Source organism: Camelus bactrianus, chromosome 3 (genome assembly GCF_048773025.1).
Source record: "Camelus bactrianus isolate YW-2024 breed Bactrian camel chromosome 3, ASM4877302v1, whole genome shotgun sequence".
NCBI lineage: Eukaryota > Metazoa > Chordata > Mammalia > Artiodactyla > Camelidae > Camelus > Camelus bactrianus.
Window position 1 is genome coordinate 9,596,549 of NC_133541.1, and position 14,390 is coordinate 9,610,938.

Consider the following 14,390-nt stretch of genomic DNA (forward strand, 5'->3'; position numbering starts at 1 on the left):
GATTTTCTAAGAACCCTCTTTGATTGTTAAATCAAGTTATCGACTGCATGAAAGTACAAGAATTTGATACAGTTAACTATGTAAACCCTAATTCAAGAACAGATTCATTAATTGGGTTTTATAATTCTTATGTTGCTATAATAAAAAAATTTTTGAAGTTCCATTGGTGACTACCTTTCCTCGGAGGTAAGAAAAGGTCAGCGTGTGGCATATTTTTATGATTACTTCCACTTCAAAACTGAGGCAAAAAGCTAACATTAGCTATTTTGGTGGGGGTGGGGCTAGGGAATAAGTGTGATTTTGGTTTTATTGTACAATAAATCAAAATATGATTCATACTGGTCAACATAACCTTGCTAGAAGAATGTTTTAATTTATTAAAAATTATTTTCCAAAGTGAGAACAGACCGTGAAAGCCAACTATGATCGTACTATTATGGGCTGAATTATGTCCCTCCCAAACTCCTCTGTTAGGTCCTGACCCCCAGTGCCTCAGAACGCCACTGTGCTTAGAAATAGTCTTTAAAGAGTAATTAAGATAAAATGAGGTCTTTAGCATGAGCCCTCATCTAACATGACTGGTGTCTTTAAAGGAGAGGAGATTAGGACTCGGATGCACAGAGAGGAGACCAAGTGGGGAAATGGCGAGAACATGGCCATCTGCAGGTCAAGGACAGAGGCCTCTGAGAACCAGCACTGCTGACATCTTGACCTCAGACTTCCACCTTCCAGAACTGTTAGACAGTAAGCGTCTGTTTTAGCCATCCAGTCTGTGGTGTTTTGTTACAACAGCCTAAGTAAACGAATCATATAAATCACTATCTCCTTCTGATTCGGCACGAGAAAGTGAGCTAGAAGCTTGGGATGCACTTAGGGAGGCTGGAGCCCTCGTCACCAATGGAGCTGCTGGTGGGCAGCCCAACCATTCTCTCTGATGGGGCTCTGAGACCCCCTACTCCTTCTGCCCCCCCTGGATTCTGTTCCCTTCCTTCAAAGAGGACCATCACTGCTGAGTCATACTCAAGAAAACCATTCACTTTTCATCCATAATAAATACACTGACCAGGACTGGAGAATGGTTCAGGTGGGGAGCATCCCCCTGCTTTGGGAGCAGGTGTGGGAAGATGGTGCGTGAGCGGGGTGAGTGGTGTCGTGTCTGTTCACAGCATCCACCTAGACTAGGTCCTTCCCTTTTCGGTACCTGGGTAAGAGTACTCAACTCAGCTGCAACGCAAGCCTGGGATAAATCGAAAGCTCATTAAATAAGTCTTAAAATATTTTTCAAAACATATCCTGTTTATTAGATGCATAATATTGGCACCCAACTGAACCTAACATAAAAATAGTAACTCCTCTTCTTTCCTGTGTCCAGTGCAAGAGTAAACCAGATAAAACAGATATCCTAGGAGCCCTCTGGCCAGACTGTGATTATCACTAGTACTCCTTTTTGATGGGGTTTTCTCAAGGTCACTCCAGAATTAGTGGCACCACGGGACCAAGCGCTCATCCATTAAATGGGTTAAAATGACTAATTGAGCGTCTGAGTTTAATTATGCTCATAAGCAAAGGCACACAGCAGCTCCTTGGACAGCCTTAACAATATTCTCACGTACACAAAATAGATGGATAAAATTAGGGTTGTACATTGTTGTCCTTCAGGACAAGATGCTGAAGAGGGAACAGAATAATAAAAATAAATAAATGACTCCGCAGCACCAGGAAATGAGCAGTGGATGTTACCAAAGCCAGCCTTATGCAAATACTTCAGTCGGAAATCAACTCCAACGTACTCATGACTAAATGAAACACAGCCATGCAGTGAGGCCGACTGGAGTTGTACTGAGCTGGCAGATTAAAAAGCAAAAAAGGGTACCTACCCATCAAGGTTTTATCTACAGTTCACATTGAAATGCTGATAATGGCCACAAAGGGATCTTGAGGACATTGATTTGTGATACTTTTTTTTGGGGGGGGGGCAGTTAGATTCATTTATTTATTTTACTGGAGGTACTGGGGATTGAACCCAGGACCTCGTGCATGCCAAGCACGTGCTCTGCCACTGAGCTACACCCTTCCCTCTTGATCTGTGATACTTTAAATGGGAAAACACAGTCATGTCTCACACGAAATCCAGAAAGCATTCATTCTGTACACAGTGGCGGGGGCCAACTCCTTTCAGTGAGACTTAAATCATGTCATGTGCTCTGCTCGAGACCCTAGGATGACTTCTGGCTGTCCATGGTATCCAGCAAATTCATATCCCACAAATCCTCACAACTTTCAGAAGCTAGTTCAGAGTCAGGAGGGAAGGGAGGTCAGCTCATAAACGGGCAGAAAACACGAGCGTGGAATCCAACGTGGGGAGATGTTTATTTGACAGCCACCCAGTCAGAGCGGTTGGATTTGAACTTCCTTGGCTAGGCAGCCTCACCTGGGCTGGCAGTCACTCTCGCTCCAGGGGACGGGCTGCCTTGTACCTACGGAGGGGCCCGGCCTCGTGCTTAGAGAAAAACGGCTTTCTGTCTGGGTCTTCTGTTCGGTGTGTGGCCACTGTGTGGGGACAGGCTGCTTCTCTGAGTTATTCAGCCCTTTCTTCTCCCTGGGCTGTGTCCCCTGGTGGCTCCTCCGTTTGGCAGGGCTCTCTGGGCTCCTGACTACGGTGGCTGTCCCAGGTTCCCAGGGAGGCCAGAAAACAACATGATACTATTCTTTCATAGCTCTGGAGGTCAGGAGCCCCAAATCAAAGTGTCAGCAGGGCCATGTTCCCTCTGCAGGCTCTGGGGAGGAACCCCCCTCTGCCTCTCCCTAACTTCCGGTGGATGCCGGCAGCCCTAGTCACTCCTGGGCTCACGGCGGCATCACTCCAGCCTCCGCCTGTCTTCACAGGACCTTCCTCCCCATGTGTCTCTCTGTGTACCTCCTCTTCTCATAAAGATGCACTCATTAGATTCAGGGGTTACCCTAATTCAGTGTGACCTCATCGCAACTTAACTAATTACACCTGTGAAGACCCTGTTTCCAAACAGGGTCACATTCTGAGGTTCCTGGTTGACACAGACTTTGGAGGGGGGGCCCTTATTCAGCCTCCTGCAGGGCCCTCAGCCACAATGAGCTTGTCCACAGGCTGAGTCCGTCCCACCTTCCCTAGGGAGCCTCCAGGCTGGGGCTGGTCAACCCACGTTTTGACTGAAGGTGATGATTATTCCAGCCACAGGTTCCAGGAAGGTATCTGATTACACGTGGTGCAATGAAACGATCGCAGGTACACAACGGGGTCCATTTCAAGGGCTAAATCGCTTCACTGAGGCCAGAGGAAAGTGGTCTCCCTGGAGGGATCCTTCATTGTAGAGGAGAAATGACCAGCACAATCACTTCATGCATAATTGCATCCTAAGCCATTCTAACAGTTTCCAATTTTTATTTTAGGCCGTATGTGTAAATTTTTTAATTAAAAATTAAAGCTTTAATTGAGCTGAATTGGAACAAAAGACAAAATTAGAAAAGGGGGAGAAAGGAGGAGGAAGGTGAACATCAGTGTGTGTTGAGGGTGGGAATGGAGGGGGCAGGGGAGGACGGGTGCAGAGACAAAGCCCACCCCTGCTAATCACCCCCACTGGCAACTCCCACCGTCCCCGCCGGCCACGGCCTCCTGGAGTTCCGCAGTCCAGCTGTCATGGTTCTCATCCGCTCATTCCTCCAACAAAATTTGAGATCTTTTTTTTTTTTCATTTCTATTCTCTTTTCTCAGTGATGGACAGATATTTCAGGAATAGGTCAACTCTTGAAAAATTTCATTTCCTATCCCCAAAATGAATTTTAAATGGAAAAGGACTAAGGAACTGACTGTACTTCAATTAAAAAAAAATCTGAACAAGTATATACATATATGAAACTGAATCACTTTGCTGTACATCAGAAACTAACACAACATCATAAATTAACTATACTTCAATAAAAAATGAAAATAAAGTTTCTTTCTAGTTGAAAAGAAAGAAAGAAATAGAAGGACTAAGGGTATTAACTTTTCATTTTATATTTTACGTGTGCTTAAGTTTTTGCTACGTCAACAGGACATGCCAACTTCCTATGGAGATTCACCATCCCTTTTCAAAGAAGGTGAAGCCAAGAGGCTCTTCTCTTTAGCTCATGCCCCGTGAGCTTCAGGATGGTGGCACAAACACCACCATCGATATTGGTATACTGTATACGGCCAAAGGGAAGGCTCAAGAAACTGGACAGAGTCTTTTAAGACTGCTGAAATTGTCAGAAGTTTGAACAGTGTGAGTGTTGTAGGTTTTAGCTTACTAAGGCATAGGCCTTTTTTTCCTAACTTAAATTTCTCTCTAACAAGCTTTTGAATATTTAAGAGCAGTACAATTTGCATTTATAATCATTTTTTCTTTCTGAAAAATAAAAGGTGTACTTTTTCAGAATAGTAATTGCTTAAATTCTTAATCTCGGCCTCCTTCCCTGAAATGACATAAACAAGTTTGAATTCTGTGAAGAACAAAAATTAAGAATAATGATCTCCGATAATGATCTGATAATTTACTTTTATCTATTATAAGCTCCTACTGGAGTTATAAGCTACCCTAGGCTAGGAAATACTATCCCAGGAAAAGAGTTTTATTTTCTTTTTCATTTCATTTTCCTCATATACTCTTGAAACTGTAGCTATAGAAACAAGCCAAAAATATTAACTCATTTAAAATCATCAGTAAAAGAATGGAGGAATCTAAAGACTGGAAAAATAATGTCAACTCAACTATCTAGGACATGTCTTAAAATGTAGTCTTACTCTTTAAAAAACAGCCACTCATCGTTCTGTTTAAATTCAACAGGGAAGTAGAGAGAAAGGATTCACATGGGGTTACGTGGCTAACTGTCCAGGTCCCCTGCCATCCACACTTTTTGTTTTGGAAAGAGGAGAAGAGAAAGTAAGAAATAAGAGGGAGGGAGAACACAGCTGGCAATTAAGGGCAAAAGGGATGTTGGCTAAGTAGCTGCTACTCAGCACATGTCGAGAAGCAAATTAAAAGAACCAACACAAAGAACATGCTGTGCATTTGCTGGTCGGGTGGTTGTCTGTGTTGTTCTACGTACAGATCTGTCAGTCTCATCTCACACAACGTTGTATTTCCCCTGCGTGTGGTGCAGTGGGGATGGTCTGGAGCCGGAGTCAGGATGGGGGTGAAAATCCTGGCTTCACGACTTACTACGCATGAGCGATTGAACTTATAATAAATACGAGAATAAATGATGTATTTGGAGCAGAACTTCCTTGCCTTGGAAGTCAGGGATTTTATGAATAAAAATACTCACTTTAATCCTACAGAAAAAGTCATGTCTCTGTTGACAATGTATAAAATAATTTAATAAATATCTACTATGTTGCTGGGTCATAACTTGGAATGATTGAACAAATAAACTGTCCCTCCCACCCTACATAAACACACACACACACACCTCCACACTCACACACACACCCCCACACACCCACACACACAGCTTCCTTCTTCCATTTCTCTGCAATTCTTGAGAAAGGAGACTTCGTATTCCAACTCAGTATCAGGAATAACATCACCTGAGGACAGATCCTCAATCCAAAGTAACGCACATCACATGTGAAATGTATTGAATAGTGACCTCACGCTACCTTGGTACTTGTATTTTTTTTAAACTTCAAAGTATTGTTTGATAATGAATGGTCACAAGAAAAAATAATCTCAAAACAAATTTAGAACATGTATAATTATGGCAAGGACTGAATTACATTCAGCTCCTAACAAAGGCTGTGGAGAATTTCTATAAGTCGAAGTATGTAAAGGGAAATAATTAAAAAGAACGTGAATACAACAGGATGGTCCTCAACAATAACACCTTGCTTTTCAAAATGTTTCCCTAATAAAGATCTGAAAAAGGAAGGGAAGTTGAGTAGTAAGAAATATTTTGTAAATATTTTATTATTTTTTAAAAAATACTAATTTTCTTTGCCTTGACACAGCAGAATATCCAGAAATCACACCAAGGGAACTGAACTGCTTGCCCGTTTTGACACTGAACCTGGCGTATATCTAACGAGTCATAATTCTCTCCAGAGTTTTGTGTTGAATTCCTTAAGCACACACACACATAGACACACACACGGCACACACACACACACACAGGGCACACTTTGTAGATCAAGTGTAACTTACTGTTTTCTTTTACCAGATAAACAAGGAAGGTCCTAAGTCACACGCTTATGTTTTAGCCTGATTTTATGGAATATGGTAGCGGTGGTTACGACACATTGGAAAAGATTTATAACACGCAACGGTGGCATTTTTATATAAATTAGGTGACTTTCAAGAGTAAAAAGATAGGCAGACACTGGGAGGAAATGTCTAACGGTGGTTTATCTCGGGGGGGCGGGGACTGTGGGTGACTGTTAATCATTATGTTATGTTTTCGGTTATTTGGAGTAGTCAGCAATGAACACGTGTTGCTTGTAAAATTAGTAAGAAAACAATAAATTTCTTTAACAGTGAAAAAAGAGATTAAAGCTATAAATGAATAGACCAGATCAAGGTATGTAAATGTTATATAAACTCACTATATAATCTTCTTGTACAAATTCATTGTCTCATTTTTTATATAAAACATAAATTTAGTACATAAAAATGACTAGAGGAATAATTGCTGTGATTTTATTTTCTGCTTTAAGAAGCGCCAAAGAACCGAATTCTTTGTAAATATTGTGATAGAAAAAAAAAGTTCTTTGCAAAGATAGAAGCCCAGTTCTGTTTTCTACATTGAGATGATCTGCCTATTAAGCTACATTTTAAGGATTATATTCAAATCATTTCTGCAGTTCCAGGGGACTTTGGCTGGCTCTACTGCATTATCCACAACTTAGCATGGTTATGTGTGTCCGATATCCTCTTGGTTTTCTGAATTTGATTTATTAAACCTCAGTTACATACGAATAATGATTGGTGCCATAAAACTTCTCCAAACAATTTGGTAAGATACTGAAACTATCATTTTAATAAGAATTGGATGACTGGAAAGACGAAAAAGTTTCAAGATGAAAAGCAGAATGAACACGTCAATAGTTAAGGAAATCGTTCCCAGAGCCACCAATCAGTGATGGTTACATTTAATCGAATGGAACTAAGTGCTGATATTTTACTGTTGTCTACAGGAGGCACCTTACGAATGAAGCCTGCGGGGCAGCCCAGAAATTCACAGCTCCACCCTTATTGTCACCGACCCCTTCCCACCTGCCTCCACTCTGTCCTGTACACTTGCTCCCCGACAGAGCTGATCACTGTGTTCTCTTGGTCAAAGCTTCTCCATCGCTCCCTACTCCATACAGACAGACTCCAGTCTATTGTTCTTAGTTCTGCTTTGGAGGCCCTTCATCACCTGAAATGGCACAACTAAGCAAGCGGTATCTCCTAAAGTCTCCTAGGTTTGTTGACTGACTACAGATCCTGGAGTTCTCTCATGTGCGTCAGAGCCTGCCCACCACTCCTTCCGGCCTTAACGCCCATCCAACGCATTGAATGGTGAAGCCCTTTCTTTGCTGAGCCCCAGTCCCACCTGGCTCTTGAAGCCTTTTGTGACCACACTGGCTGAGTTAGCCACTAGCTCTTCCCAGTCCTTCCTTCTATGCTATCCCAGTCGTAGCTTTGTATTATACTGAAATACAATGCTAGGGCCATTGTCCTGCACTGGTTTAGGAGTTTCTGAAGGGCAGGAGAGGCTGCATGTTTATTCCCGCCGCCCTGATCCTTCCCTGGCACACAGCAGGCAATTAACAAATGCTCACGGACGAAACTGCTGAAAGGCAGGGACAGCAGGCAAAGTAAGTTCTTTAATGTAAATAAAGATCTAGGCTTTGCTGGAAAAAATTGAGAATGTAAATAAACTTACACACTGAAATCTAAATTTTCCATCATTGTATAAACATGTACGACTCTTTGGGGGAGTTTCCAACATTGGGCCTAAGTAAATGGTAACAGGAGAAATTTTCTGAAACCGTTCACCTGCTGAGTCTTTATATGAGAAATTAATTTAAGCCCCTTCCCAGGGTTGTTTTCTTCCTCTGTTAGTCCAACTGTTCATTAATGTGGAGTGATTCACGAACACATTCAAATAAGTGAGAAAAAACTTTATTTTTTCCATAAGAAGGGCAAGAGTTTAATGGATTAAGAGGGAAGTGAAATATTCACCATATATTGATGAATCTTGCTTTGTGACATAACAAACTCAGAAAAGCGGGAAAACCCTAAACCTGATTTCATCTGGACTAAGAAAAGCTGATGAGGCTACATGAAACTCTAAATCAGATGCCCCTTTCTCCTTCCTATGATGTGGTCCATCCTGGCCAGCAGCCGAAGCAGCTCGGGTCCAGTCTCCGTGTGTGTGAACTTAGCCAGACGACCCACAAAGGGAACCTGGGAACCTACAGCGGTCTAGTTTCTTCACCTGACTTTTCATCAGATGAAGCTGAATGCTCGTGACATCAGTGCCCTACATCCTTAAGTCAAACATCATGAATATACAACTATGTTCCTATATTACTCAGAGAGAATTTCAGTTGATGGGACTAAACAGATCTTTACTGACTATACGCCTACAATGGGCACCTCCTTCCATGATCTCCATTAGGAATGATTCTTTACCAGCCAAGGATGCCAAGAAAGGAACCATATGTAATAGTTGCAAGTAAATGAAATAGAAAAACCAGGTAAAAAGGGTCAGAAGTGTCTGTAGTTTTAGCTTTGGAAGAGTGATATTTCTTCTGGAGGGGCAGGCGGTTTCTGAAGGATAATAGAATTTAAGAGGTTATAAAATGGACGTCTCAATAGGGCTTTTGGAGAACCGTAAATCTGGCTTATGGCGGAGCCTATCCAGAGAAATCGTGCCTAAAGATCATTATTTCATGACCTTGAGGAAAAGCAAAATTGTCAGAGGGTTTCTCATTCCTGCCCACGAATGCACGTCGATATTTACGGAGGCCAACTTGCTCTGTCTCCCTTTGTGCATTCACATGCACACAAACACACATGCCCCTCTCAAGACGGGAGGCTGAGAGCGCTGTTATAAATATTCATGAGATAATTATTATTAATGTCACCGAGGTGATTCTGTTCCTTCTCAGTGGAGACTGGTTCCTCCACCTAGAAACTGATCAACTGTAAGAGGAACGGCAGCTTTGAGGCAGCCCAGATAAAGCAATCTCGTACGTTTTCCTTTTGATACATAGGTTATTTGAATAGGTATTTTAAATCACCCCCATTCCATCATTAAGTTAACCGGCAGAGATTTCCACCTCTGTTGGAATATGCAACATTCTTGGGAGCACAGTTTCCAGAGTTTGGAGACAGAAGTATACCTTGATTATTACATTCTTTTCTAAGAGGAAAAATTAAAGAAAACATCCAAAACATCTCAAGAGACTTCTGGGTGATGAGTTTTGTAAAAATGCACTGGGAGATAATTACAACACATTCGCTACTTTTATTATTTAAAAAAGACATTTCACACCATGGGCCTTATTAAAGAGCTGTTTTTGAGAATTACAGGCTCTTGCAGTCACATAGAAAAATAAGAAAAACCGAAATATAAAAATAGCTACTGGTGACAGTTAATTTGATCTCTAGGTGTTTGTCATAGACTCTCTTCCCATCTGTGGGTCTGCCTGGTTATTCTATATGCATAATATATCATAACAAGGGAAATTACTGTGAACTATTATTTTCCATCAAAGAAAACTCATTATTTTTGGTTGGAATAAAAATGTTTATTTTTGGCCCAAGACCTAAGCGGACGTGTTAAATAAGTCAGGACACTGGAAGATGCATATACCTTTTCAGCACCTCATTAGAAATGATTTTTGCTAGCTTCCTGCAATCCATTGCCATATCAGTATTCATCTTTCCAGAACACTCTGGTGATTAGCAAAACAGCCATTAAAGTCACAGAAGCAGAAAGCGTGTGACGTCAGAAGGAGGTGGCAACGACGCGGGACTCACCTTAGGCATCCAGTGGCATTTCGCAGCACCTGTGAGGAGTGCAGCTGGATCTTCCGATCGTCCTGGAGGGGTGAATTTTCCCAGCCTGAGTGGGGGATGATCACCGCGTTGGTCAGCACTGCCAGCGTGTCCTGGATGATGGGCATTTTGAGTGCGTCGCAAGATGAGAGGTTCCAAAGGACTCCTGCAAGAGGCGCACAAACAGAGCTGTCTGACGCCCACTGTTTTCTCGCCTCTCAACACCGTCTCCCCTGGTCAAGTTAACAGCACAGGCAGGAAGGACTAAGAGAGCCTCTGCACACGTCTGAGAGCGTGCTTTCCATTTCAGAACATCTGTGTGAACCCATTACAGAAGTGCTGTGAAACTCCGACAAGGAGGCAGAAGAACCGTGACACGATTATCTCTGTTCCACTGAGGAGAGTAACCAAGGTTGACAGCGCTGATTGAACTGAGGATACCAACCAGGCTTCCACCCACAATTGGCACGATACACCCAAGTACCCAAATTCTAACCAAGACCAAAGAGTTGTGAAAGCTATCTGAAATGGACTAGTAAGACATCTTTGTTTTATCCAAGTCCTCAGTATGCACCTGTGGTCTATTTATTCGCTTAGCTTCCATGTAGAACCAGCCACCATTGAGCAGGACCTTACAAGAACCCAGGATCAGCTCCGATGATAGTGAGCTCTACAAGAAACTTAAATTTACTGTCCCTTGTGACAATTCTGTTTGCTTTTCTCTGAAAACAATGCTCATGGATGACCTATCATTTGTTCCTCCTCATACAACAACACACAGAGCAGTAGAAAGTGGAGGGCATGTCAACAAATGACAAAGAGACTTTAAAAAACTTTAGAAAAGCCTTAAATATTACACACATGTTATAGTATCATTTGAATATGCTTCTAAAATAATTATTCTTTTTGTTGTTCAAAATAGTACACATAAATTTAAGAAAAAACAAAGAATAATATTCTCTTTTCTTATGAAAGAAAGACTATATTTCCCCCTAAGACTAACCTAAAGAGACCTCATCATGCAGATACTGGGAATAAAAAATCATAGTTGTCTTTAGAAACACAACACAACTTTCAGCTTACTTATTTAATACGCTTTCAATAAATTTTAAAATGAGATTGTGTTTCCTCCATCATGGTATGAGTAAACAGAACTCACTTATTTCTGAAATTTATTAGTTTCTTGCAATGCACCTGTTGAACTATCCAAGAGCATTAACAATAGTCTGAAAGTCAATAATATTGATTGTTACTAACTAAAATGACAGCTTAAAATCAGTTCTATAAAAATGTGACTATAGAGACAAACTCTTCAGAATGCCTTTCAAAATAACATTTGCTGGGAATCTTATTTAGGTAAATGCAAAGGAAACAAAATGCTTTTGGTACCCAGAATGTATAATCAATCCTTCAGTGTAGGGGGTTGCCTTGAGGGCAAATCCTGCTAGCCTGTTTTTGTAAATAAAGTTTTATTGGAACACAGCCCTGCCTGTTCGTTTACACTGTCTAACTCTGCTTTCGTCCTATGAGACAAAAGCTGAGATTTTGTAGCAGAGACAGCCTAAACAATGTACTATCTGGCCTTTTACAGAAAAATTTTGCCTACCTCTGCCTTAGCAAGTGGACCATTTCCTATGCATTTCTGTGTGCATGTTTGCATTGTCATTAGTGTCCTAAATTGAGCATACCAAAAATGCTCATTGGAACACAGAAATGTTCATCTGCTCAAAATATGTACTGACTCGGACAGATGTGAAATGGTAGGAAGACCTTCACATGCATTTATTTTGATTTAAATAATATATGAAGCTGTTTATTCAACCCATTAAGAAATGTCTTACTGAATTCTGCATAATCAAAATAATCAAAATGAATATTTTGATTCATTTGTAGTCTCACAACGATATTCTTTTTTTCTAGTAAAATCATTAGTTTCAGTTTTAAAAAAAAGCACATTAAAATGAAATTACTATCTACCCTTGTATTTGAGGATAACTTTTTAAAATATCACATTAAAGGGTTTGTGTCTGTTTTTTAAATTGAAATATAGTTGATTTACAACATTGGATTAGTTTATGGTGTACAGCAAAGTGATTCAGTTGCATTTATATATTTTTTCAGATTATTTTCCATTATAGGCTATTTTGTTTTTCTAAGTGTATATGCACATATACAGACATAAAACATGAGTATTTTTCATTCTTACATCCTGATTTGAAAATACAAATACATGAAAACTGAGGCTTTTAAATGTTTTACAATATGGATGGTATGGTTTGCTATAAAATACATTTCCATGAAACAAATTTAAGACAATCTAAAGGCATTCTATTAGACCAATTTTTCCTGTTTTTTAACAACTAGAAAAGAGATAGGAAAGGAAAGGGGTAAAGTCAAAGAAAAGGTAAAGGACTAATCTAATATCAGAGGAAAAGAGAATGGATGAAAAGAAGATGGCATTTCAGATGACTTGTCACCGGGCTGTTCGCTCCATCACCTTTCTCACGAATCCATTAATCAGTGTAACCTAATTCCAAGTCAGGCGTGGACAGAGGTTCCCTATCCACATCCCCTCCACCTTTCCAGACTGGCTCCATCTGCGCCTCACATGCCAACAAACTTATCACAGCGCTTGACCCAAATCTCTGAACTTTCTGCCCAAGATTATCTCTGCAACCTACACATGCTTCCCGGACTTCAGAGAACCACAGTGGATCTCCGGTCAGAGACAGCTTAACCACCTCTGCTTGGATGATGACTTGGCAAAGTGCATGCAACAAGGCAGGATTTCTTTGGGGGGAATTCAGCAAACCAGTGTGTTGAAGGCGGCCCTCAAAACTGTGAGCTTTGGTTAGATGATCTGGACACAGAGGCATGCTTGAGTGTAGAATGAGCAGCCTCCGGGGACACTGGGCTAAAGGCTGATGTGTCTGGCAGGAGTCAAAAGTGGGAAGCAGCTGAGAACTCTGCATCTGTCTTGCTAGAGACACACACACACATGCACTCACGCATACATACACATGCACATTCACATCCATTCACAGTCACACACATATACTCACACACATACACACTCACACACACAAACACACACCCAGTGGTCCCTGATGGAGGGAGAGAGATGAGTGGAGAAAAATGGACGTATCCAAGGTTTCTTTGTGAACAAATGAGAAATACTTGTTTCGCGCACATTTCTCTTCACTCCTCTTTCTTCCGCGGTGGTGTTCTGACATTCCCTGCCCATGCAGCAGTCCAGTCCTTCTCCCATGAGTGCGGCTTGGACACAGTGCCTCGACTCCGATCAACAGAATACTGAGGAGATGACAGAGTGGCTCCTGAGACGAGGCCACAGAAAAGGCACTGGGGCTCCCTCCCAGCTCTGTCTTGGATTGTTTGTTTGACAGGGAGCCTGCCATCAAGCTGTGAGGATTCTCATGCAGTACCATGAGGAAGTCCACGTGGAAAAGAACCAAGGCCTCCAGCCAACAGCCACGGGAGCGAACGGTCCTGGCAGTGGATGCTCCAGCCCCAGTCAAGCCTTCAGATAATGCCGCCTCATCAGCATGGTACCCTGAGCCAGAACCACGCACACCTGCACTTCTGGGCTCCTGCCACTCAGATATGGTTGGGATAAATGTTTATTGTTTTAAACTGCAAAACTGAGGGTTGATTTGTTACACAGCAGCAGGAATTAACACCCATTCCTTTTCCTTCCAGCTCCTTTCCCTCTGTCTACTGGACTCACTTTTTCCCCTGTATAACACTTTTTTTCTAGTTACATCTCTCATTCTGAGATTCACTTGTTTTATCACTCTCTTCAATTCCTCCATCCTTTTCTAAAGTCTATTGTGAGATTACAGAAGATATAGGAAGCGGAATCCAGCTACATTTTGTAACTAAATTTAAAATGCATCTTAATTTGGATAACAAACGATATTTCATCTTGAAAAATGTATCCTTCTCCATATTTGCAACTTATTAAATGGCCACTGTCTTTAATGTGGAATAATCTTGTATTAGTTCCTGACTGCTGCTGTAACAAGTTGCTGCAAATGTAATGTTTAAAACAACACACATTTATCATTTCAGTTCTCCAGGTCTGAAGACTGAAATGGGTCAGCAGGCAGTGCTCCTTCTGGAGACCCTCGTGGAGAATTTCCTTGTCTTTTTAAGCTTCTAAAAGCTGCCCACATCCCATGGCTTGAAGCCGGCACTACTCCGACCTCAGCATCCATGATCACAAACTCTTCTCTGATTGATCTTCCCCCCTCTTTGTTATAAGGACACTTGACACATGGAGCCTGCTGGATAATCCAGGATAATCTCCCCAATTTCAAGATCCTTAAC

At 41.4% G+C, this 14,390-nt stretch overlaps 1 protein-coding gene and 1 non-coding gene across 3 annotated transcripts in view; both read right to left on the reverse strand.

Moving 5' to 3' along the window:
* Positions 1-14,390, reverse strand: part of CTNND2 (catenin delta 2) — an 886,271-nt gene that overhangs the window by 160,229 nt on the left and 711,652 nt on the right. For both annotated transcript variants that reach the window (XM_074356308.1, XM_074356299.1), the window contains exon 12: positions 10,026-10,209. In XM_074356308.1, the coding sequence (XP_074212409.1) occupies positions 10,026-10,209 (184 nt within the window). The remainder of the gene's footprint in view (positions 1-10,025; positions 10,210-14,390) is intronic.
* On the reverse strand, positions 2,003-2,076 carry TRNAA-GGC (transfer RNA alanine (anticodon GGC)). The gene has a single exon. It is a non-coding gene; the product is annotated as a tRNA-Ala (tRNA).